The 25,015-nt window shown below is 46.1% G+C and overlaps 2 protein-coding genes across 3 annotated transcripts in view; both read left to right on the top strand.

Moving 5' to 3' along the window:
• LOC103354463 (zinc finger and BTB domain-containing protein 46) overlaps positions 1-24,387 on the top strand; it is a 64,598-nt gene extending 40,211 nt beyond the window's left edge. For both annotated transcript variants that reach the window (XM_008277844.1, XM_008277843.1), the window contains exons 4-6: positions 12,644-12,925; positions 23,440-23,615; positions 23,716-24,387. In XM_008277844.1, the coding sequence (XP_008276066.1) occupies positions 12,644-12,925; positions 23,440-23,615; positions 23,716-24,156 (899 nt within the window). In that variant the 3' untranslated portion in view covers positions 24,157-24,387. The remainder of the gene's footprint in view (positions 1-12,643; positions 12,926-23,439; positions 23,616-23,715) is intronic.
• Positions 18,929-22,480, top strand: LOC103354462 (PR domain zinc finger protein 16-like). Its single transcript, XM_008277841.1, has 2 exons — positions 18,929-19,667; positions 19,779-22,480. The coding sequence occupies exons 1-2, from the start codon at positions 19,649-19,651 to the stop codon at positions 20,576-20,578; spliced, it is 819 nt and encodes a 272-aa protein (XP_008276063.1). The 5' UTR covers positions 18,929-19,648; the 3' UTR covers positions 20,579-22,480.
• Positions 24,388-25,015: the final 628 nt, after the last annotated feature.

The following is a 25,015-nucleotide window of genomic DNA, read 5'->3' as shown; positions in this document are numbered from 1 at the left end:
TTTTTTTTTTTTTTCATTAACACTAATTCCCCAGTTGAGACTACACCTGACCTGAGTGAGAAAAAAAAAAAAGTTTAAGGGGCCCTCATGAAATTAGAGCGAATGAGAAACTACGTATGAGGCTTGAAGAAGTTTCTTTTGAGTGTGAGATAAAGACGGAGGGAAGATCGAGAATGTGTTTGTGCATGCGTAATTGTAATTGTGTAATTGTGACGCTGGCAGGTTTTTGTTTGGCGGTCGGCCTTCCCATAGTTCATCTGGCCTCAAACACATCCAACTTCAAGGTTCAGCGTGTGTTGTCTGTGTGTAGATGTTTGTGTTGAGGAGAGAGCGAGCGATGGGGGTTAGAGGTGGATTTGATAGGACACACAGACCCCCCCCTCCTCAGCCTCCCTACGTCTCCCCCTCCATACCCCTCTGTTTAGGCCTTGATAAGTGGAGCCGGAGTCTGTGGGGGTTAGGGATTCCTGTCTGGCACAAACGCACACGTACACATAGAAACACACACACACACACACACTGGGATCCGCCCGCTCCACATTCCTGTGTCCGACTAAGGAAGCAGCCCAGCCGTCTTCCCCTCCACTCCCAAATTATCCCCTTCTCCTAAAGTCACTGCATACTTATCGCACGCCTCTCTACCTCTCGCTGCCACTCTGACTCATGCAGACCTCCTCTGTCTGCCGTGTTTTCATCCTCTCAATGCCTCCACTGAGCGCGCAAGGCGAACGGCACGTCTGATCATCCGGCAGCAAGTCGCAGAATGTTTTACAGGAGCGAGTGAAAAAGATCTGCCGCCACAGTGACATAATGTCACCCCCCGTTTTTTTTTTGCGGCGCAATTACAAGTTCAGGACATCATTTTTTTTATGACGCTGGTGATGTGATCTGCCACTGACTTGAAAAACACCCAAAACATTAGAATTAACTCATCGCGTGGTCATATTATTGAAGGAAAATTCAGCTCATTTTTTTTCAATGTGATCTTACACTTTCAACTTTCCCCCTCCTTTTCCCCATCTCGTCCTTTCACCCTCTTCCTCCTGCCTTTGCTGTCTCACTGTGTTTATATATTTTCCTCCTTTCTCTCCCTCCCCTCCTGTTCCTCCCTGCCTTTAAGGGGTGTGTTACAGAGGTTAGAAAGGGGTCATGTGGTCTCACGCTGCCCTTCTCTCTAATGGCTTCTTAATGAGAGAGTCAGAGAGGGAAGAGAGAGGAGCAGTTTTGAGAAGCAGGGTTGAGCTATCAGTGGTTCTGCTTAGGGGCCCTGACTCTCTCTCTCTATGTGTGTGTGTGTGTGTGTGTGTGTGTGTGTGTGTGTGTCCATGTGACCGACCCTTTGCTCCACTTCGAGCCCTTTCTGCGCTCCACGCTCCTCTCTGGGGGGAAAGAGGAAATGACACGTTTGTAGCCTCGAATAAGCGCCGCGGCTCGTCACACACACTGTCCACTGGGTCTGGCTCGGGGGCGGCTGGGAGATGTTGTGGAGGTGAGGGGGGGTGGGAAGAGGGGTGAGGGAGGAGGGGGTGATGGTGGCGGCCCGCTCTTTAATTTGCACAGCTTCTGCTGATTTGATCATAAGCAATTAATCTCAATGGCTCAGCTCGGCTGCAGTGGGGGAAGAGAAGATGAATACAGTCCTCCATGCAGGCGTCCCTTGCTCTGGTTTTCCCTTCTGTCCACACAGTGTGATTTCCACTCTTCTTAACTCTTACACTTGTATCATAGAGGGATGCATGCTGCGGCAATTCTGCTGTGGCAATTGTTACTCCTGTCCCGTGTGATTTTTATTTTTATTTTTTATTTTTTCCACTCCTCCTGTAGCAACAACCCCTTTGGCTTTGCAGGCAAATATTGCTCCAGAACCTCCGTCTCTTAATCGGACTTTAAGTGTGTTTACACAAGTTTTAGTGAGTCCTGTGGTGGATCAAGTGGGAAAAGACAAAAACAAACTTTACAAGATATACACAATCATTGCTCCTCATTAGGTCCATGCTGGCTGCAGCACCCAAACTGATTATGAAATTAGAGCCGTGTCAGACGAGGCCGTCTTCTATTTTGGTGGGATCTTCGCAGGCTTTAGGCTGCTGAGAGGATCGTGGAGCAGTGTGAGGGTCAAGGTTCAGATTTGTCCCGCTTGATCTTGAGATCTGTCTAACTTTAAACAGCTCAAGAAGTGACACAGATCTCCACTGATCCACTAACACTTAAGCTCGCAGCTCCACTCAGGTTCAACGCTCTCATTCACGTCTCGTGTGTCTCACTTCCGTCTTCTGTTTAACCCCTTCGCTCCGTTCCCTCATTTTTGACCCGTGCGCCGCTGCAAACTCATTCCCTCACTCTCCCTTTCCTGCTCAGCTGCTCTGCCAGTTTTCCATCTCCGTCTATCTCCCTCGCCCTTGCTTTTCCTCTCCATGGCACCATACTCCTCCCATGCTGAGGCCAGAGCTCTCTCCATTGTTGGAGGCAGGTTGCCAAGGATACAAGCACAGAGAGGCACAGTCTTAATGTTATGAGATGGGAGAGATGAGCAGAGAGAGGGAAGAGGGGCAATAGCCTCTCTGGTCACTGGGCAGCCCGACAGCACGCTAATGCTCTCCAGAGGACACGTAACACCCCCTGCTTCCCACTTTGTGAAGTGTCCCTGTGTGGACGGAGCACAGTGACACTGACTGTTTGTGGAGAAACCTTTTGTGCCGGTCACCTGCTCTCTGCTCGCCTGTTGTGACTGCGGCGTATGACCGCAGTGAACGTCTTCATGTGTTGGGCTTTTGCGCATTTGTCAGGCGGCCACTTAATGCTTGAGCAGCCGCACAATTTATCCCTTTTAAAAAAACTCTGAAATGATAGAAAAGATATATGGACGATGGAGTTATGAAAGGTCTTGTTTTTTTCTGAGCAATGACATGTTTCTTGAGGCTGCAAACATTTCTGTGTTAACAAGTATAGATCTTATTAGCGTTAAACTTTAATTTTTCATTCGTGGTGGCTTGTTCCAGCCAAGCATGATAATAGCAACGTATTTCATATAATACAAAATGAACCTAAATATCTCAAACCTCGCAGCTTCTTTAATTCTGATGCACTCATCAGGCTCATTCTGTTTTTCTAAAACTAATTTTGGGGAAAAAAAAAATTCTGGATGCCGATAAGACGATCACGACAAAAATGTTAAGGTGCAATAAGGCTACAGCATCAAATATGCAGGAAGGCACCGCACACTTAAGTCCAACGCAAGTGATTAATTAATGATTTTTCATTAATCCAGGGATTAGAATTTATCCATTAATGATTTCATTCATTTCATGATTAAAACAAAGGGGGAAAAAAGCGATTTGTGGTTCACTAAAACAGGGGGGCAGATACAGATGTGGCCTCTGTAGTCAGGCATGTTCAGCATGTTTAGCTGCTGCAGAAATTTTTACCTCATGCGGTTCCTTGTGGATATACAGAGAATATTTTGAAAGTACGATTTATGTGAGATTTTTTTTTTTTTCAGGTTTAATAGGAGGTTTAATAATGTTTTTCCTCACCCCACCAGTGTCTGTTTCACTCAACCTGTTTGAACACAAGTGTTTTAACATGTAATTCATCTCATTTATAGTTCCACAATCTGCTCCAGAACGCGCAGCTGGAAATATTTCCACATTGTCCAACTTTGTTTGCTTGTTAAAGTCGTCTCACATTTTTATTTCCACGGAGAAGTAAAGGAGTAATTCCAGCTAGCCAGTTAGCCTTGAGCTTTTCAGTTGGTCAGCGCCAGACGAGGAGTGTGTTTAACCCACAGGCTCGGTACAGCATCCCCACCCAGAGCCTTTTGTCATTTTTCCTCCTCCACTTTCCATTATCCCTCCTCTCAACCTCTCTCTCTGTCCCACCTCACCCTTCCAACGCGACCCCGGACCGGGCTGGACGTGGCTTTTGGGCTCGTTCACCAGGTCCTCCCCCCCCCCCCACCACCACCACCACCACCTCCTCCTCAGTGCATAAAGCCAAAACGTAACCTCTCTCTCTCTCTCAATCTTTCGATCTCTCTCTTTGCTCTTAGCACAAAGCCCTGCGTGTCTGCCTTCCTTCCCCACCCAGCATTCTTTCCCCATGCAGACCTCTCCCCCGCTCTCTCTCTCTCTCTCTCGTTCTCTCTGTCGACTTCCCTCCTACCCGCCAACTCGCTCAGCCTCACCCTACCTTTCATTAGCCCACTCTTTATCTCTCACACACTCACTCGACTCGCTCTCTCCCCCTCCGCGCTCCTATCTCTCTCCAGCTTTTACACTCCCCTCTCCCTTTTTTTTCCCTCTCTCTCTCTTGCTCTCTCTCTCTCTCCCCCCCTCAGTTGCTTTTGTTTCTGATACATCTTCATTTATTCCTCTCTCTCACTCTCTCCCTCTTTCCCTGCTGACCCTATTATTTTTATATTCTCTCTCCCTCTCTCTCTCTCTCTCTTCCATCACTCCCCCTCTCTCCCTCTCTCTACCTCCCTCCCACTCCTCTCAGTCCCTCTAAGCTGCATTAACTCCCCAGATTACCTTGAGCCCTGCAATCCTCCATCCCCCACGCACTCACCCGCTCTTCCTTCCCTCCCTTCCTTCACTCATTCACTTGCTCACCGAGACTACGTCCGCACCGAGGCGGCTAATTTTGAAAATGTGCATGAACGCTTGGCTTTTTTTTTTTTTTTTTTACAGGATCTCCGTCCACGCTGCAAAACAAATCTCTTGTTCGTTGCCTTTAACAAAACTGTGGATCACTGTCAGCATCTGTTAATGAGTGGGACAGACACAGCCAAGTTAAGCTTGAGTTCTGTCGCCTCCCACTCTCCATCATTACCTAGTGCAACTCATGTTAAGTTGTTCTCGTTTACATATTTTTTGTTTAATTTGTCAGACTACTGATGGAATGCAAAAAAAAGCATTCTGATCGTAGACCAGTCCAAGCTACCTGTTCACCAGCCGAACCGTAATGCCTTCTCTGCAAATTATTCTAAATATTATATACCATTGATAACACTTCTGTAACTCGGCCATTTAAAATAAATGACAATCAAGCATCACCAGGAGGATTCAAGAAAATGTCGTTTTGAGCAGCCTTTGCATTCGGAATTTCTGAAAACTTGGTTGTCGCTGTCCTCCTGGCCATCTTTATGCTCTGACAAATCTACAATGCCAGTGGTTTGCATACTTGTCATTGTAGTTTGTACGTCACTGATGCACAAAAGGTCTGATCATACTAAAAATTACAGTAAAAGGGGGAAAAAAGAAAAGGCAAATCTCCTCATTCTACCACAAAGGTGGAAACATGCAGTATTTTCAGTGCCATTTGTCTGTTTGTTTGTCAGCAGGATTGTGAACAAACCACCAAGCCGAATTTCGCGAAAGTTGGCGAAGAAGTGGAGCATGGGGAAAGAAGGAACGCATTACATTTTGGTGCAGATTTGAATCACTTTCTTTAAAATTGCAAGATGGGGCATTGGCCTTGGCAGAGGACTACGCTTCTTGAATGCACTTTTGGTTCCAAATGAATCACACCTAAATCTAAAGTAGTTTTTTTGCATACTCCAGCTGTCACACAAACAAACAGACTAACAGCACTGAAAACATACCTCTGTCTCGACTCTCGCTTTGAAAGATGAAAAAACTAAACAGAAGAAACCATTGTGGCTCATGAACTGTGTTGTGACAGCCACTTTAATTTAACCTTCCCTGTTACAATATCAACTGCTTCACTAAAGAGAAATGGTTTGAAGACAGGAGTCATAGTACAAATACACTACATATGAATAAACTGTGTGAACGTACGGTATTGGCTCATTGAGGTGAGCATGTTCATCTGGAGACCTTTCACTTTGTCAGTCACTCCTTATTGAATAAAATGGTGTACAATCCTCAACTCTGCTCAATTCAGTGTTATTTATACACCACAGTTGATCCAAAGTGCTTTACAATACACCGAGGACAACAAACCAAAGGGAAAGAAGACAGAATGGAGGGGGTAAAAAAAAAAAAAAGAGAGAGGTAAATCTTGAGGAAAAAAAAAACGCCAGGGGGGAGTAAACAGCCGAGTTCAAAAGACGCTCCGAGAGTAAAGGCCAATTCATGGTTTCCACATGACTGATGCGGACTCTGAAAGCAAACACGCACTTGGTTGCATTCATACTACACCAGGTGTGTGTCGGTCTACGCTGACGGTTGCACTGCCCCTCATATTGAACATAGAAAAACACAAGGGGTTCGGGAGGATATTTCTGAAAGACTTACTCTAGCTTTGCACTTTTTGCAGGATACCACGGCTAGTTACAGATTGGGCTGTAGCACCGTGTCTCTGATTATTCCTAATATGTGGCACAGTGGGCGGACATAGCACGGAATTTCTGGAGAAATTAGAACTTACTATTGCGTGTGGGCACTGTCCATGGAAAGCATGGTCGAGCAACCCCAAAGTCCAGCATCATTATGGCTCTTCTAAGGAGGAATCATTAAGGTGTAGATGATGTCTTTGCACAATATCGCCTCATTGCTAGCTTTTGTTGTAGGTACCATTCCTGGCACATGCACAGTGCGTGGATCCTAGCAAACTTGGGTGGATGACAAAAGTTATGTCATGGGTACCCTTGTGGACATAAAAAGCCTGAATTGGCAGTGGAATCAATGTCTGCAAGAGTCTACAAAAGTCGACTAAGGTTTGCGTGAATTTAACTTTGTCATTGCATGTTTAGCCTAAAATTATTTGTGTCTGTGCGCAGCAACTATGCTACAAGAGTAGTAGTGCGCATCTGTGGAATATGTAAACATGTTTAAAACAGACTGCAGTATGACAACTATGTATCCGTAGTGTCCACATCATAGACTGTATAAAAGATTGACGTAGCGACCGTGACGTCACCCATTGGTTTCTGCACTGAGAAAATGAAGGCAGGGTTTTGCTACTTCCTGGTTGACATCTTTTTGGAGCCAGTGATGTAAAAATCGTCAGAGGGGGGCGGAGCCATAGGAGCAGCGATTGGTCAGACGGATTGAGAGGCAGGCCCTCCTGCCCGCCCACATTTACCGCCTTCTGCTTGCTTCGTCTGCATCGTCGCTGCCGACTGTCAATCAAGCCAGCCACGCCCCTTGCCCCGCAAAATTTTGACGATTTTTTAAAAATTCAGTATTGATTTATTTTCAGATTGGACACCTGATCTCTGGATTTGACTATGAAAACTAATAAGAAAAAAGCTGTAGGAATGCGGTAATTCGTGATCTGTGATCACTTCTTTTCCAATTCAAGTCTATGGGAGCCAGGGCTTTTTGGAGCCAGCAACTAGCGGACGTAGTGATATTGCAGGTTTTTGACACATTGAACTCCAATTGGAGCAGGACGCAGTACAGTAACAACTATACATCTGTAGTGTCAGCAGCTGTCCACATGTGCATCCGCAAAGGAGTAGAATCACGTGTTTAGCAGCCGTTTGACAGACGCGCTGATGAATTTTGTCATGTTCTAGTGCGACCACCCTTTCAAAAAAAGATGAGGGACAAATCATACCTGGAAGACAGAAACATCTTCTCTATGAATGTTCCTCATGAAGAGCAGCTGAGAAGGTAACTGTTACCTGTAAGTGCCGTATAGAGAGAGATCACATTATACCACCTCCTGATATAATAGCTCCTCTGCCTATATGTTCATCTCCCCCCATCACATGTGCTGCGTTTGCCGTCTTAATGTGGACACGGGCAAAGGCGCAGAGAAAAAGGAAGCATTTTCAAATTTAGCTGGTTTACTGTAGACGCACTCTCATACACTTGCTGATTCGCCCCCACCGTCCCTACCCAACCCTCCCTCCCACAGCCTCTGTAACCTCCCCCTCACCTCTCCTCGCTTCCCCTTCACTCACCCACCCACCCACACTCCATCACCCCACCGTCCACCTCTCACCCCACCACTCTTGCAATCGTTGTGTTCCTCTTCTCTTCTCTCCTCTCCTCCCCTCCACCCACACTCTCTTTTTCTCTGAGCCCCCAGCAGTACCACCATCACTACCAGCACCATCATCTCTCTCTCTCTCTTCCCTGTCCTTTACCACTCTCTTCCCTCTGTCCCTCCCTCCTCTAAAGCCTTCAGGCTCTACTTGATTTATGCTTGCCCTCCCTATCCACACACACCCCACCACCACCACCACCACCAGCACCACCACCACCCACCCACCCTTCCCTATCTCTCCTGGAGGTTGTGGCCCGGCTAGTCCCTAAAAACAACAGCAAGAGAGAGAGAGAGAGAGAGAGAGTGAGTGAGTGAGAGAGAGAGAGAATAACAACCTCTTTTACTTTCCATCCTCCCTCCTTTTTAACCCAGCATTTTTTTCATTCCCCTCTCCCACACTGCTTTTTAAATTGCCTCTGAATTCTTGAGCTGTTTTAGTGCCTCACTCCCCCTTCTCGGCTGAAATTACTTTTTTACCCTCTCAAACTCTGGCATGCTGAGGAAGCAAGTTCCACCTTCCCTCCCCTCTTTGTCCACTCGAGGACAAACACGCACTAATCACACATACAGTTTATGGAGCCGCTCGCGATGAGAGGAGAAAAAAAAAAAAAGGTGAAGGAGAGACTTTCGTTTTTCCTCTCTTGTTTTTGGTAAGCATGACGCTGTAATGTTGCGTCGACAACACGGCAAGTGGCGGAATCTTGTGACAACACGGCTCTTGTAATGCCTTGTCCTTTTCAACCTCAGGCCGGCCGAGCCATTAACCGGGCTGACTCGGGGCAAGGCTTCTTTCTGTGTCTTTCACTGTCACACACACATATACACACTGAGATACACATTGAGAGAGTCTTTCTCCTTTGTTTGCACTCTCCCATACTCAAACATGCACACAAGCCCTACTTTCTTCTCTGACAGCTCTCTTGTGGTCGACAAGCCTCAGTAACTCGTTGCTTAACCACCCTGGACTTTTTTCTCTCCATTGTGTTTGGCTACTGTCTCTGTTGATTCGAAGGTGTGGTGAGAGTGCGCATTTGACTCGAGGTGTTGACGGAGTGCGTCCATCAACAGCCAGGTCGTGTGCGGATGTGTATGAATGTATATATTTTCTTTTTTTTTTTTTCCCCATCGTTTATCCATCAAAACTTGTATTTTTGGAAAATGAAAACTCCCTCACACAGCAGCGGTGGGCTTCGCTCAGAGACGAAGGAGGCATTTGTTGAGACGCTCGCACGACTCGCTACACACACAATCACACAATCAGAACAGAAGATCAGAGGTCAAACTGGGTCAGCTGACCCTTTCCTCCCTTTTCAGGCCTTCGCTCTCCTCCTTTTTACTGCGTCAAAGCGCGTTCTCTAATAACACGCCTCCCCTCGTGAAACGTGCACACACACAGATATACAGTGCAGCCTCCAACCACAGCACATGAAACAGTATCTTCTATCCATTAGCCTTAACTCTCTCAATAGATGATAAATGCAGTATTCCTCGCAAACATTTGAAGTATAGTTCAGCACACACATCTTTTATTCCAAGGCAAGTCTTATTCCTCCTTTGCTTTTTCCCACCCAAGCCCCTACATAGCTTGCAGCATCACTCGCACACGCACATGCACGCGCGCGCACACACACACACACACACACACACACACATAAACACACACATGAACAAAGAGAACCACCATTTCCACATATTTGTCTCTCCTTTTAAAAGGGGGTTTTATTTAGCATAAATGTTGAAGCCAAGGGTGCCTGGCTACCATGGCAACCAAATTAAACGGAGGATCTCTTCAGAAAGCAGAAATCTAAATTATTCGGACTCTTTTATGAAGGGGAAAATGAAAATTCCCTTCACTGTACAGAGACCGCTGCACTGTAAAGGCAGAAGAAAGAGAGGAGAAAAAAAAGATGAGGAAAATGCTATTGTTTTTTTGTATCTGACCATGCAGTTCAAAGGCATATTCCATGCCATTGAAATTCATAGGTTGTTTCATGACAACCGCTACGTTAACACTCAGCATATGTGCACAAAGGAATGATGTAACCACAGTGTCTCTAAAACTCCGGATAAACCTATTGCCTTTGAAAGACACCACAATATGTGTGTCTACAAATCCTCAACCAAACCAGGCTCACGTATGATGAAATCCATAAGCTGCGTGCATGGGATTAGGTGCGACTGTTTCTGGTGTGGTAAATGATTTTATCTGTCAGAACAGGATGAGGTTTAAGTAACACACCATCTACACAGGCCCGATAAAGCTTACATAAGTGAAGGAGGATTATGCAGTATATTCCGATTATTTGGAGAGAAAGCCTGTTTGCGGTCAGCTGAATACTAATTTCTAATATTTCACGCTTAGTCTCGGATATGTGGATATATCCTCCGAAAACAGGATACTGTATGTTGCACAGCGGAGTTTGTCTGCAGGAGTTTGTTGGCTAATGTGTAAGAACGCTGATATTAATTTGGTGTGTGTACCAGACAGAAGTTTGACTGATCTCCGCGCGGACATCGTGAGGCAATCCATAACTCTGCCGTTTAATCTGCAGCCGTGTGACTGAAGCATTGTTACTGTACAACTGCGAGGAGGGCGGACATGTTCCATCTGTGGACGCATGTGTCCAGGGGATGCTGGGAAAAGTGGTCAGGGGTCGTTCACTCATCCAATGAACAGATGAGTGGAGGGAGATGGGGGTCAGAGATGACCCTCTTTTCTCTCTCCCTCTTTTTCCCTTCCTCTCCTTCCATTTGTCTGCCTCTCCTTTCTCCATATACGTGTGTGTGTGTGTGTGTGTTTGTGCATGTGTGTGTATTGTTGTTGGCCAACAGCAGATCTATGTTATTGATTGACTCCTGTGGCTGCTGGGCTGCCCACTGAAGGAGGGGGCAGAGCTCTAATGAATTCCTGCACCTCGTGCCCCTTTGCGCCAACCCCTACACCCCCTCCTTAATTAACTTTGTGTGTGTTTGTGTGTGCGCGGGTGGGTTCGGGGGCGTGCGTGGACGCATGCATGTGTGTTTTTTTGTGTGTCTCCACTGTGCTTCCTCCACAGCTCAACACCCCCGCTTTTACACTCCCCTGCCTTTTTTTTTTTTTTTTTCCTTCCTTTATCTCTCTTTCTCTTAGTACCCTGTCCGTGCCTGTCTTCTTTCTTCTCCTATTTTATCCCCTCTTTTTATATCTGGTGCCTCGTAGTAGTTTGATGGCTGCTGATTACTTCGTATGTATGTCACTCTTATCTGTCGCGCCCCATCTCCTTCTGCCGTCCTCAATATCTCACTCTACACCTTTCAGATATATGTGCGCTTGTGCAGCCGTGCATACAGAACGTGTATCCATCCATCTGATCTGTGATCATTTTATCTATACGGAGCATGAAAAATGACTGACAGCGTGTGTGTGTTTGTGTGTGTGTGAGAAAGAGAGAGAGAGAGGGTGGTCAACATTGACCCAGTAGGCTGTGAAAAGGCTGTATACCCATCGGTATTCCAGACGTGAAGGCAAACTACTGTCTCTGTCACCTTGACTCCCCCTGCAGCAGACGAGCACCGGGCTGCACTGAGGAAACACTTAGCACTACCTGACTGTAGTTAAAATGGACAATAGGGCTATTCTGTTGCCTTGCTCCAATTTTTTTTCTGCTCTTTCTCTTTCCTCTGCTTTCCCATTTCTGTTCTCCGCGCCCTTACGTCACCCCAGTTTCTGTCTTCACTTTGTTTTTTCCCCATTAGCTTTAAGTGTGATTTCTGCATGGGCTCTGTTGAACGGTAGACTTGTATATTAAGATGTCAGAGGGTTTCTGTCCAGAACAATCGCACGTAATTATGTACACACTCCCCTTCAGGCAACGCGCAAGTCTGCATTAGCGCTCAGAAGTCTGTGTGTGTTTGTTTTAGGTGTAGACAAGGCATTCTTTCAAAGTCTCTAAGCCAGCGATGTGCCTGGTGTGTATTTTTGTCTAAGTCTTTGTTAGCGAAAGCAACCTGTCATCAGTTAAATATCAATTAGGAGGCAATGAAAGTGTGCTTGTGTGTCCATATTTGCGTGCGTGCGTGTGTTTGTTTGTGCCTGTTTAAGTGTGGAGCGGAGCTGTCGTCAGCAGTGTGGTCTGACAGTCTTGTAGATCTACAGTGGAACCTCCAGCGACATGTCTGCTGCTGACAGCTTCTCTCTGCTTTCAACCACTCTGATGGCTAAACGCACACACGCAGACGTAACACGCACACGCACACACACACACACACACACACACACACCACGTCTGCCTTTCTGTCTCTTTATGATCTCCCTGTATTTTTGTTGACTGATGATGATGAGGTATGTTAGAGAGTCGAGGAGAGAAAGAGAGATGAATCAGAGCGGTGACGTGTTGGTAGTCGCTACCGAAAACACTGGGTGTAAACGATGACTTGGCTGAGAGGTTTGAAGAACTGGAGGAAAGGAATATGTAGGTTCAGTCTTTTTTCTTTTTTTTTAAAATTTGTTCTCTATCAGGTGAAACTTTCTGAACCCACAAAGTGACAACTATACAAGCACAGGGTCAAGGTTTTCGTAGTTTGACCAACCCTTTTCCCAGCCTGCATGTAATACCTTTTGATGAATTAGTGTGTTTTCAGGTATTGATAGCTGTGCACGGATGCAAGAACCTCACCCATCTTGTCTTACTTCATCTCTACTCAGGGGCAGACGTGACCGAACCCAACAGCTCAGACAGCCGCGGCGAACGCCTCGACTTCTTCCTCAAACAGGAAGAGGCTCTCACCACAGAGCCCGGCTTCCTGGGCACGAACGAATCGGAGGAGGGCGTCGGAGGAGCCGGGGGTGGAACGATCTCGTCCGTAGCCAATCTGAAGGCAGCGCTGATGAGTAAGAACAGCCTGCTGTCACTGCGGGCTGAGATGATGGGAGATGATAACCCCTTGCTGTATGAGTACCTGCCCAAAGGAGGACACTCCCTGTCTTGTAAGTCACTATTTGCGAGCGCTTTTTCCCCCACACTGATTGTTACGCACACACACAATCAGCCACGAAACTCAGTTTAACTTACACCTCACATATACACAAAGTCAAATTTTCTAGTGTATCTTTGAGTACCTGCTTATGTGGTCACCTGTGACACGTAAAACATACAGGCTTGACCGCTTTTGGCATGAGTGTCCTCTGCTGCACAGTATTTTCTCTCATCAGCCACTGTATTTGGATAACTCTGAATGCATGCGTGTGTGTGTGTGTGTGTGTGTATGTGTGTGGTGCCACTTCAGTGTGCAACCAGTTTGTGTGGCAACGCCGGTGATGACTAGTCAGCAGTGACTCAGTGAGAGAACATTTTGCTGGGATCGCTCTTGCTGTCTTGAGAAAATTTGTTTGGTTTTATGTGACAGTTTCTTTGTGCGTATCAGTGGGTCTACGGCTGCATTTCACAGCAGCAAAATAACACGACAGAACAGCAGCAACTGTTCAGATTTTTTTTTTTTTTTTTTTACTTACTTAATTGTTCTACTCAACTACAAAAACAAGCCTCTGCGTGCTGTCGGGGGCGTATTTAACATTAGTATTTTTTTTTTTTTTTTTTACTTACTTAATTGTTCTACTCAACTACAAAAACAAGCCTCTGCGTGCTGTCGGGGGCGTATTTAACATTAGTATTTTCTTCACATTCGTTTATTTTGGAGAATTATGGTGTCGTGTGACATAAACCCAATTACAGCAAGTTGATAAAAATGTGAGCTTTAAGTGTTTCTTATCATCATGAGTGACTGTGCAACCTGTATGTGGAGTGTTTTTTTTTCAATTTGTATGCGTTCAACAACCATCCTTTCCCCCCTTCCAAATGTCTGAAATGTTTTAGGTTATCAGTGGTAAAAGAAACCCTAATATCACTGATAATATTCCGCTCCCTTCCTCCAGTTATTGTGCAAAAAAAAACATTTTCTAACCATATCAATAACAGATCAATAAGCAATAAGTGTGTATTTGTGCTTAATTTGTCTATGTGAACAAGAGATTTTTTACTGTGTTCAGACAGTTTTTTTTGCCTTTCTGTGAGGGTGTTAAACTGTCAGTGTGTGTGCGTGTGTGTGTGCCCTAGTGTGAGTGTATATTTGCTTGAGTCCATGTCCGCGTGGGCACATTTGTGTGTGTGTGTGTGTGTGTGTGTGTGTTCGTTCAACTTGTGTGTTTGTTTCTTTTGCTTTTACTGGCGAGTAATTGGATCTTTTGTCCCGAGTTCTGCCAGTTTTTGTGAGTGGAAGAAAGGCAAAGGAAGGGTACAACTCCAAGCCTAGTCATGTCTATTGAGTTGAGCCCCACTCACCTACAAAATAAAAGACAGGGCCAAGACTGAATAGACCAAAACACGCGTTCACCGTTGCGCGCACTCGCACACGCACGTCACATCGCATCACCCCTTTTGTGCAAGTGTTAAGTGTGTGGGATTGAGATGTTTCTGTTGGCTTAAAGAGGAGAATCAGATGCTGTCACAGCACAGATAGACAGCCTCACAAGCCTCAGAAAAGAGAAGAGGAGGCTTTTTGATACACACTCAGACTTTACAGACACACTCAGCCTTGACTATATGAATAGGACATTTGGAGAATTCAGAGAATGTTAATCATTTGCACCCTGCATAGAAAAAAAAACACGCTGAATGAGCCCTATATCTGTATTTCAGTTGTCACCAAAGAAACCTCATGGAGGTTTTTGGTTAGCCAAACCCTATTTTCTATTCCCTACACAATAGGGGTTGGGGAAATGGGCTTGTCGAGATGGCCAACAGCCTCCCCTCCCACCCCGGGTCTGTCCCTGTGTCTAAATGAGGACAGAAAATAAACAAACACTGTACCTCAGATTACTGGGCGGAGGATAAGTCTGCCTGGTTTGACAGATCACCGCTCCCTCCCTCCCTCCCTGCCTTCCTCCCTCCTCCCTCCCTCCTTTCAGCCCTTTTTCCCCTTCTCCTGTTCTCCTCCCTGCTTCTCCTTCACCCCTGCTTAACATCCTTCCTGTCCTTTTTTTTTTTTTTCCTCCTGTACTTCCCCCCCCACACACACCATCCCTCCCTCCATCTATTTCTCCTTCACCCCTCCTTAACACTCATCCCTCACACTCTCCCTCACTCCCTCCCCTTCTGGCCGGCTCTTGCGGTTCCTCCTTATTTGTCTCACTCCTGTCTTTTCCCCCCTCTTTTACTTCGGCTGTGGAGCATCAAAGCATGTTGGTTTAAAATCCTGGGAAAGTATTGATCTAGACGGAGGGGAGGTAGAGCAAGGTCACCTGGCCCAATTCAAGAGAGACCACTGAATATCAGCAAAAGGCCTTGACATAGAGCTTCTGTCTCCCACTCCTACTCCTCTCCCTTTTTCTCTTTTCTGTCTTTTCTGTATAATTGACTGTTTAATAAAACATGTTTCTTGTAATGATTCATATGTCCAAAAATCTAGACTAAACTGAAAACCAGTGTTCTACAGTTGAGCATCCCTTTTGCCTTATGACAAACTGATCCCACCTTTTTGACAGGACGCGCGATTCAAATGCACGGCTCCTCTCTTTGCGATCCTTTTGCATGGGTCACGGACTGCATCCTCCCTGCACGAGGAATGCCAAAATACAGCGAAACCAGTCTGTATGTCAATCAGCCTCCAAAATCCAATTAAGATCATTGGGATTTGGCCCCACTACCCCTCCGTACGTCAGACAGTCAATGCCAGACAATGGATTTTGCCGGACCATCCCCGCGCACCTGCCTCCACTGCCACCGCAAACGGGCTGTAAAGAACATCCAATTAACTATAGGGATCATACTGACATTATTGAACTTTTCTCTCCACTGCCAGCTCTCATCACTTCACATCTACTTTTGAAAATTGACTCACCCTGTACAATAGCTCCCAGTGGCTCCATAGCTGCTCTCCAGAGGTTTTTTTCTGGGATTATTTATGATTGCGACACAAATTTTGTTCCAAATTCAAGATGTAGACTCTATATTGCAATGCCGTGGCGTCTGCCTCTCTTTTTAGAAGTGTGAGTAAAAGCATGAACCGTAACGAATAATTAAAATAAAGGTGGCGATACAATATTTTCCATTAAAGGCCGCCTAATTAACTTTTTATATAAACTTTGTGATTGCTGGCACTTTTCTAAAAGTCTCTTACCTGCAGGAGGAGCGTAAAGTGTCTGAAACATGAATGCCAATTTGTTGTAGTTTTTTTAAAACAGTAAAGGAGAATAAACCTGTCCAGAGGTTATTGCAAACAAGGCATCATTAAGCCTTATTTGCTACAGCGTCATGGTCTGATTTGGCTATTTACTCCTAATAGACTTACAAAGTTTGAGTTTATTAGCTGTTGGTAACTGGTCAATCCCCTTACAGTTCGCTAAAAACACCTAATAAGTCTTGAGGTCATTCTGACGGCAGGTGGAAGAAAACACACAGGCTCTATTTTAGCGTCTATATGATTATTTTGCATTGAAGTAATTCAATTATTCTACATGATTGTATCAGTCTTCTTTTTTCTTTTGCTCTTGTCACTGTGCAGTGAGTCAGCCTGTTGTTATTTGTATTTTTTTTTACAGCTTGCCAGACACGACTGCACTATTAAACTCAGTGAGACAAGATTGTAAAGTGTACAGTTTGCATGTTCCATTTCTGCAAAGAGGCTCCAACCAGAACTGCGCAACCCAGCCGACGTAGTTATCCCGTGATAGCCTCCTTTCCTGAGAAAGCGTCTCCTGCCAGAACACCATTTGTTAATGAGCTGCTCCCTCTCACCTGTAGCTCATCCTTTTACTCTCTGTCTTCACGTCTCCCTCGCTCTTAATGTTGTTTCTCCTGTCACTGCCGGGGTGGGGAAGAAGAGATGGGGAGTTAAGCATTTGTGTGTGTTCTCAGTAAGTGGGAGTGGGGAGTGTCGGGTGCGGTAGTTTAACATTCCAGGAATCCGTCCACGGTCGAGCCTCATGGTTGTGTGATTCTGTCCGTTGTGCAGAGGAGGGCAATGAATGGCTAACCCACTGCATAACTCTGGAGACATTCCCCAAAATGCTTCCCACACTTGCACACACTCACATACACACTGTCGAGAATAACCTGCGATACATTATGCTTTGATTAATACGCACTATTAATCAAAGTTTTTTTTTTTTTAAAAGAAGGAAAGAAAAAGGACGCGTTCTCGGTTGAAGCTAATGGTGATATTAATGTAGCAGAAAAGCTTATGGAATGGCTGTCTGCGAGAAATTTGAAATTCTTTATCCAGCGTGCCTTAACTTGTTGCTGGTAAACATCTTACATGGTCGATGTAGTCGTCCTTTACCCTGCGTGTACAAAAAGTCTTCACTTGAGCTGCAAGATGGCTCCTCTCCAAAACAATCTCCCTCCACGCTACAGAGGATCCTCAAGCCCTCTCCTTATATGCATTTTACTCGCTCACACAACACATGCACACTCTCTCACAAAGCACACACACACACACACACACACACACGCTGCCATCCTCTGCGCACGCATGTGGGTGGAAGGAGAAGGAGAGCAGAGGAGTGAAAGAAAAAAAGAGAGAGAAAGAGAGAAGAGAAGCCCTAACCCTTTCCCCTTGGCTGGTGGAAAGTGAAACTTCAGAGTTTTTCTTCCTCCCCCTCTCCATAGTGTTTGATAGTGTAGCACTGGCAGCCTCTGTGTGCCCCCCTGCCCACTCTCTCCCGTTGTGTTCTGGTGGCCAGCTGCTAGCAGAGTTGCAGTTGTACGTGAGTGGGTGGGTGAGACTCGTTTCCTGTGCTCCTCAGGGCTCCGCTCCAACAACTACTGCAGCACGCTCCGGCCAGGGGCCACGGGGGCCACTATTCATAACAAACAGGGGGCTGGCTCCTCTCCTCCTCCTCCTCTTCCTCTTCTTCCTCCTCATCTTCCACCATCTTCACCACCACTCCCGCCATCATCATCATCATCAACATCAGCATACTGCCCACCCACTCCACCCACGCCACTGCACCCCTCTGAGCCTCGGCCCCTGGAGGCCCCCGGTCTGCGGGCTGGGGCACCCCTGCTACGCTCAGAGGGCTTGGACATGGAAGTGGAAGAGGCCCCTGAGGGCCCCGAGCCCTCCACCTTGCCTGAGGTAAGCACACAGAGCCTGGCTCAGCTCCAGGGCAGAGGCTGCTCTCTGGGTACCGCTCCTCTTGTCAGATAAAAGTTTGTAACAGTGAGTGGAGAAAAAGCATCTAGGGGGCAGCTTCACCCTGCTTCCACACACACACACACACACACACACATACACACACCGAGAGAGGTTGAGAGGTGACGGAGAGTAGAAAGTGACCAGTGGGAGGGGGGTTATTACAAGAAGAAGTGAGGGGTTAATGGGGTTATTGCTCATCATTGCAAAAGTGGTTTTTTTTTTTGTTGTTTTGTTTTTTTTTCTCTACACGTGTGCCCATCATTGCTCAACCTCTCTCTGTAACTCATTCTCTTTGTGGAATCTGGCATATTTCCTGCTACACTGGAGAAGAAATGCTGTCTGTTTTCTTTCTTTCTTTTTTTTTTTTTTTTTTTTTCTCGGTTGTTTGTCTTTCTTTTCTGTATGCTTTGTTTGCTGTCTCTTCCTTTTCAGATTGCCAGCTCTTCACTCTTGCCTCAGATAATCTTTTAATATAGCTAGACCTGAATTCACCTTCGAGCCAGGAGTCTTTGCTCGGCATTAGCGGTAATGTAGTTTATAGTAGTTACATTAGAGATGACACACCTAGTCACAACGGCGGCGTGTGCTTAGAGATATGGCAGATAACGGCCAAGGTAGTGTGATGAGACTGAGGAGAATCAATACTAGTAGACAATGAGAGGTTTGCTCTCGCAGCCCAGGAAATTGTTTGTTCTTGCTCGGCATGTGTGTGTGTGTGTGTGTGAGTGCGAGAAGTGGGCGTGCGTGTGTGTGTGGCGATATGAGCATGTGTAGATGGGAGTTGTTTTTTTTTTTTTTTTTGTGCCAGGCGGTGTGTGTGCGGGTGAACATTTAGGAGCAGCATTTGATTTCAGTGGACCTGCCTCCCAACAAGCCTCCCTATCTCTACGGACAAGCCATCTGTTTGCCCAGTGCATGGTGTTCTGTTCTTAGAGAGGGGGAGGAGGAGGAGGAGGAGGAGGAAGAGGAGGAGGAGGAGTGTAGGGACTGAGCAAATGGGCGGGGGTGAAGGAATGGCAAGAGCGTGGAGTAGCTGGAGGAAGGGTGAGCTGGGGTGTAGGAGAGAGGAGAGAAGTGGGGACGGGTGTTTGTTGCACCTCGCTAACGCTCAAGGGGGTGTTGAGTGTATGAGTAGCAGGCAGATAATATTATTAATACTGTAGATCAACCTAACTGCTCGTTTTGTGTCCCATAAGGCAGCTTGTAGCAGCCAGAAACTGTCAACTGTTTACTTTTTCCATGTTTGCTTTCTAATCTCAAATAATTATTACCTTGTTTCACTTCCTTTTTTTTTTTTTTTTTTTACTTAACTTTCTGTTTTTATGTCTTTTTTTCTCTTTGTGTTTCTTACATGTATAAAAAAAAGGGGGGGGACAAAAAGCTTGTCTTCACAGCTTGTATCATCTTCCTGCCTCTTGCATGCCCAGACAACATTCCATACAGACTGTATAAATGTGTGCGAGTGACATAACGGCATGTTTTGTGCTTACAGGAGGGCACAAAAGACAAAGAAGACATGAAAGAATATAGCACAGGTACGATTTTTTAAAAAAGCTGATGCATGTCGTGTCTCGATAATTTAAGAGTTTTGCGTGTACTGTACCTCACGATTTTTCTCTCACTTTTCGCCCTCCTCGCTGTTTCAGCTTTGGAAGGTGACCAGTCTCCTGTCGAGAGGGATCAGATGGGCGAGGGGAGCTGTGCTGGTGGCTTGACTGTGCCTGCGTCAGTATCCATGGCTGGCAGAGGGACTAAAGGGCCGCTGGTGCTGGGTGAAGAGGCTGGATCAGGGGAACGAGTCCTGCCAGAGCACGGTGCCTGGCCCTCACAGGGGTTCGCCTGCTCCCTGTGCAAACGGCTGTTCAGCAGCCTGGAGCATCTCAGGGAACACGAATACCGCCACACCCTGTCTCTGATGGCCTTGTCCCTGGACTGGCCGAGCATGCAAGGTCCGCACCACCGACCCACCCAGCCCCATCACCACCCTCAGTCCCAGCCTCTCCACTTCCACCAGTCTCTCTACCGCCCTGCAGTGGCCGAGCCTACGCCGGCGCGCTACCTCTGCTCCCAGTGCCCTGCCAGCTTCACCCTCAAATCTAACGCAGACCGACACGAGAAGACCATCCACTTCAAGAAGAAGCTGATGCAGTGTGTATACTGTCTGAAACACTTCAGAGACCGCACAGATCTGCACAGGCACCTGTCATCCGTGCACTCCAAAGAGAGAGGGCACACCTGCCCAGCCTGTGCCAAGGCTTTTAGCACCCAGAAAAACCTGGCGACACATGTTAAAGTGTGCTGCCAGGTGGGGCCAGTGCCAGGAGCTGTGCTGGGAGGCAGCACTGGGATGGAAATGTCTCAGGGTGGGGTTATTGACCCCCTGTGGCGGCTAACTCAACAGATGAAAGTTGACAATCATAGTCGCAGTATCAATGTGGAAAACTGAGTGGATCTGCAGGCTGTATGCTACACACATTCCTACCCATCCCTGAGCAGTGTATCCTCACGTGTGTTTTACATTCATGCCAAAAATGCTCTGTGGTGTCGTTGCGTTGCACTGACAAGGATAGAATTCCTTTTAAATCAAATGTCTGTTGACATGACTATAAATACCTGGGGACACCTCTTTTTTTTTTTTTTTTTTTTTACAGCTTGTTAAATTTTATGTCTTTTTTTTTATTTTAAGGATGAATAATACAAACTTATGTGTCAAAAATGCACAATTTCTATGCAAAATGGATTTGTTTAAACAAACTTTGGACTTAGGACCAAAACTAAGTTTTGGTGAGCACTGACTCAGCCCCTAAACAGGTAAATTAGTTTCCACTGCGGTGCTGGGTGGGCAGACAGGGGTGTCTTTCCACCTCTCAGGCCTAAACCACTTGTCTGGCTCTCTGTCGCCAGTCACCAGTCTGACTAAACTCTTCTCTCCTTTTTAGGCAGAGAGATCTTTATCATTGTGTCCACCCCTGCATTACGGACACAAAGACATTCAGACGCAGTTTATATCTGCCAGGGACTCACAGGCCACACAACCACACCACCTGCAGGAACTTTGTAGCATTGCAAGCATGGGAACGGAATAAATGCCCATATCAGATTGTGACTGTTGCCAGTGGTAGAGCGCCTCAACAAATATTAAGGAATGCCATAAAAGAACTTAAATGGAAAATAAAATTTATTTGTGATTTATTTTCTTTGCTCTATAAGTCAAAGAGGATAAACAGAACTAAGGAATTCTACACTAGATCCACCTCCACTGGACGCGCAGACGCTTGTCCTCACTCCTTCAGCCTGACATGACCACCTTCAATCAGTGTTGTGAGATCAGTGCAGATGGCGGGGATGTGCTGAATGAGACAAAGCCAGCTAAAACAATAGACCAGCAGCAGCGAGGATGGGGGTTGGGTGGTGTCATTTTCTCTTTCTCTGTCCATGTCCCAGATCTGTAAGTCTTGTAGTGGCTGAGTGTGGCTGAAGCTGGACAGTAATTGGCCCTTCACGGCTCCGGACCCCTTAACCCCTGACCCCTCATCTGAAGAGGAAGTGGGGAACTAGGGCCAGATGCCCTTTAAACCAGATGAGCTTAGTGATGTCATGGCTGCGGACGGATAATGTGTGGATGTGAGCACGAGGTAGAAAATGGGGGGGGGATGCAGGAGAATAATAATGCAGGTGGTGAGGACCGAGTGGGGTGGAGGTGGATGATGTCGACAAGTGGGTGCAGGGATGCAGGATTTTGGAATCAGTGTGAAGACTGGCCTGAAAATGGTTGCTAATGCAAATTCACACCAATTTCTGCCAAAATTTTCTTCTTTTGAGTTTACAGCAGGCCTTTACCCTGCAACAAGATATTGTCTTGATACAGCTCATTAACGGAGGTTTATAGTGAGCACCCATACTGTGAATACCTAAAGGGAAGACATCTACCTGTGTTTACCTGTAAAATTCACTTCAGCACATCGAGAATACACACACACATATATATATAGGAACTCCCAAATGCCAAATCCTTTCTGCTACAAAATCCCATTTTTCAGGTTGCACTTTCTGTCCTAGCCAGCAGCTGAAACAGACTGGCAGGCTCAGAGAAGTCAGGAACTAATCAGGAACTCTGCAGAGCCAGTCTTTGAGGAGAAACAAAATACTGTACAGCCATTGTGTGGTATTTATGTGTTTGAGTAAGTAAGTGTCGCTGTAAATATCGTAACATATTTCACTCTAGATTTTCTCATGGAAACCCATGTACTGTACAAAAATCTGTACTTTTTTTTTTAAAAAAACACAGAATGAGATTCTGCTTGTAGATTTTATGCTGTAAATTAAACTACGATGGAAAACGTGAAAACCTTGCTGCCGTTTTCTCTCTTTTATGCAGGTGTCATGCACCCATTCGCAACAATATTTCTCTCCTTACTTTTGTATTTTAACCTATAAAAAACAAACCAAAAAAAATGTCTGAATGCCTAAATCTGTTGTGCGGTTCATGTATGCTTGCATGTTTTTCGCTGATGTGCTGTCAAATATTTAATCAGCGCAGAAGTCGTTTTGCAGATGGAGGTAATTATAATGTATCACTTAAAGTTTATAACCCTTAACTGTGTGTTTGACCCCTCCTTAATGTATAGTAGATGTGTACAGATGTGTGTGTTGTGTTTCAGTCCTCATAAATCCCGTCCTGATCTTTCACGGTCGTATATTGTGAGCTCTCCCTGTAAACTTTGTCATTGGCTACAAACGTACACACACCAGGCACATCTGTTGTCTTGGACGCCCTTCACCTGGCTTAACTACCTTTTAAATCAAGACTTTAGATAATTGGCTTACCCAGCCTCTATACAAGATTGAGGCACAGTATTAATATTTGTCTTTTTTCTGTTTTCTTTATTTTGCTGTAGCCTCCCTTTGTGTGATTTTATTTCCCTCCCTTTGTGTGGATGATTTTATTTTCTCGTCATTGTCTGTGTTTGTCTTTCTGTCTGTTTTTGCTGTCCATAGTAGAGACCCTCTAGAGCAACTAAGGCAGACTGACTGTTGTGTCATGTGTTTATAGTATCTCTTTGCCTTTATTGCTTTAGTATGGAGGAAGAGCTGTTGCCAGGGCAACTGTAGCTTTGACTGGGATTGGGGTGGCCATGGGAATTGATGGTACATTTCTAGACCATGGCGCTAATTAAATGTAATAACTGAAAAGTGACGTCTCGGTTTATTTAAATGAGCTTCATTCAACACTAATCAATCCTCCCCTCTTCCCTCTCCATCTTCTTCCTCCCCTTCCTCCCTCCCTCCCCATGTCTGTCCTTACAGTGAATGACTTCACGGTGATCCGTAAAAAGTTCAAGTGCCCCTACTGCAGCTTCTCTGCTATGCATCAGTGCATCCTAAAGAGGCACATGCGCTCCCATACTGGTGAGAGGCCCTACCCCTGTGAAATCTGTGGCAAGAAGTTCACCAGACGGGAGCACATGAAGAGACACACACTGGTGAGTGCAGTTAAAGAGGCTCCTGTAGGGGTCAGTCAATTACACCGTATCCAAAAGGGTAAATTAAACATTTGAAAATGATGTGTTTCTGTTTGCACAGGTCCACAGCAAAGACAAGAAGTACGTGTGTAAAGTGTGCAGCCGAGTCTTCATGTCAGCAGCCAGCGTGGGAATCAAACACGGATCGCGTCGCCACGGAGTCTGTGCCGACTGCTCCGGTCGGGGCATGGCCGCTTTGCTGGACCACAACGGGGAGGTGGGCGGGGACATCTCTCCGGAGGAGGAGCTGTATCCCGGCGACCGCTTCCACGATGACCAGGCGGAGTGCGATGGCGATGGAGAAGGGGAGGAGGAGATGATGGTGGAAGGGGACGGAGAGATGTTGGGAGAAGGGGAGGAGGAAGGAGGGAAGTGGAAGGACTCAGGGATGACCACTGAGGCGCACGGAACACTGGACAATGAGAAGGAGGAGAGTGACTCCTCGGCACAGGAGGGGGAGCAGCAGAACGGGAGCGAGAGGGACTTCGCCTGGATCTCATAGAATCTGTTCGGCTCCTGTTAGTGGCTCATCAACCAATCTCTGAAGATCTCTTGTGATCTCTCAGGCAGAATCCTCTGCTCTCTTTACCCATTCGTCCCACTGTGGGCAGGCCTTCCTTTGAATGGAAATGCTGTAGGGTGATGCGCGACAATGATCTAATTCCATTCTGAGTAACACTCAAATGCACGCACACACACACACACACACACTCTCTCACACACACACACTTACGCTATTCTAAACCTTGACTGCCATAGTAGAAGAAGAGTGATCAAGAGATGGCTTAAGTGCAAGGCTTTTTCTGCTTACCTCCTTTACTTCTGATGCAGTGTTTTTTTTTTGTGTTTCTTTTTCTTGAGGGTTCAGGCTAGAGTCCAGTAGTTTTCTACTCTGTCACAACAGGAATCAACGAGGACGCTGCCAAGGACACGCCCAACGCTAGACTGCAACTTTGTATGTTTGCCATCACAATCACCATGGAAACCAAGGATCACTGACAGTGTAGGGGAATAGTCACGAGGAGGAGAGTCTTGGTCGCTCCTCCTCGTCTGTAATGTTTCTGGGGAAAGTGTCTCTCTATGAGTGAAGGGAGAGTCTAAATCTATTGCAAAGCTATATGTGTCAGAGGACCGGGCAGCCCGACGGCACATTGTTGATGCAGAGTCCTACTGCCACAGACTTGCACTTTAATGACAACTGACTTCTATCAAAGCCCTGAACCCGTGGTTTACATTTTTGATCTGATCTTTACTTACCTGAACAACTCGGTGACCGCACCTACCTTTAAGGATATACTTTATGTCCTCTTGACTGTTATCACGATATAGAAATCACTGAATCTTTGTGCAGATTGCTGTTT

The sequence above is a fragment of the Stegastes partitus genome, unplaced genomic scaffold, assembly GCF_000690725.1.
Source record: "Stegastes partitus isolate 25-593 unplaced genomic scaffold, Stegastes_partitus-1.0.2 Scaffold108, whole genome shotgun sequence".
Taxonomy (NCBI): Eukaryota; Metazoa; Chordata; class Actinopteri; family Pomacentridae; genus Stegastes; species Stegastes partitus.
The sequence above is the reverse complement of the archived record's forward strand: the minus strand, read 5'-3'. Positions and strand labels throughout refer to the sequence as shown.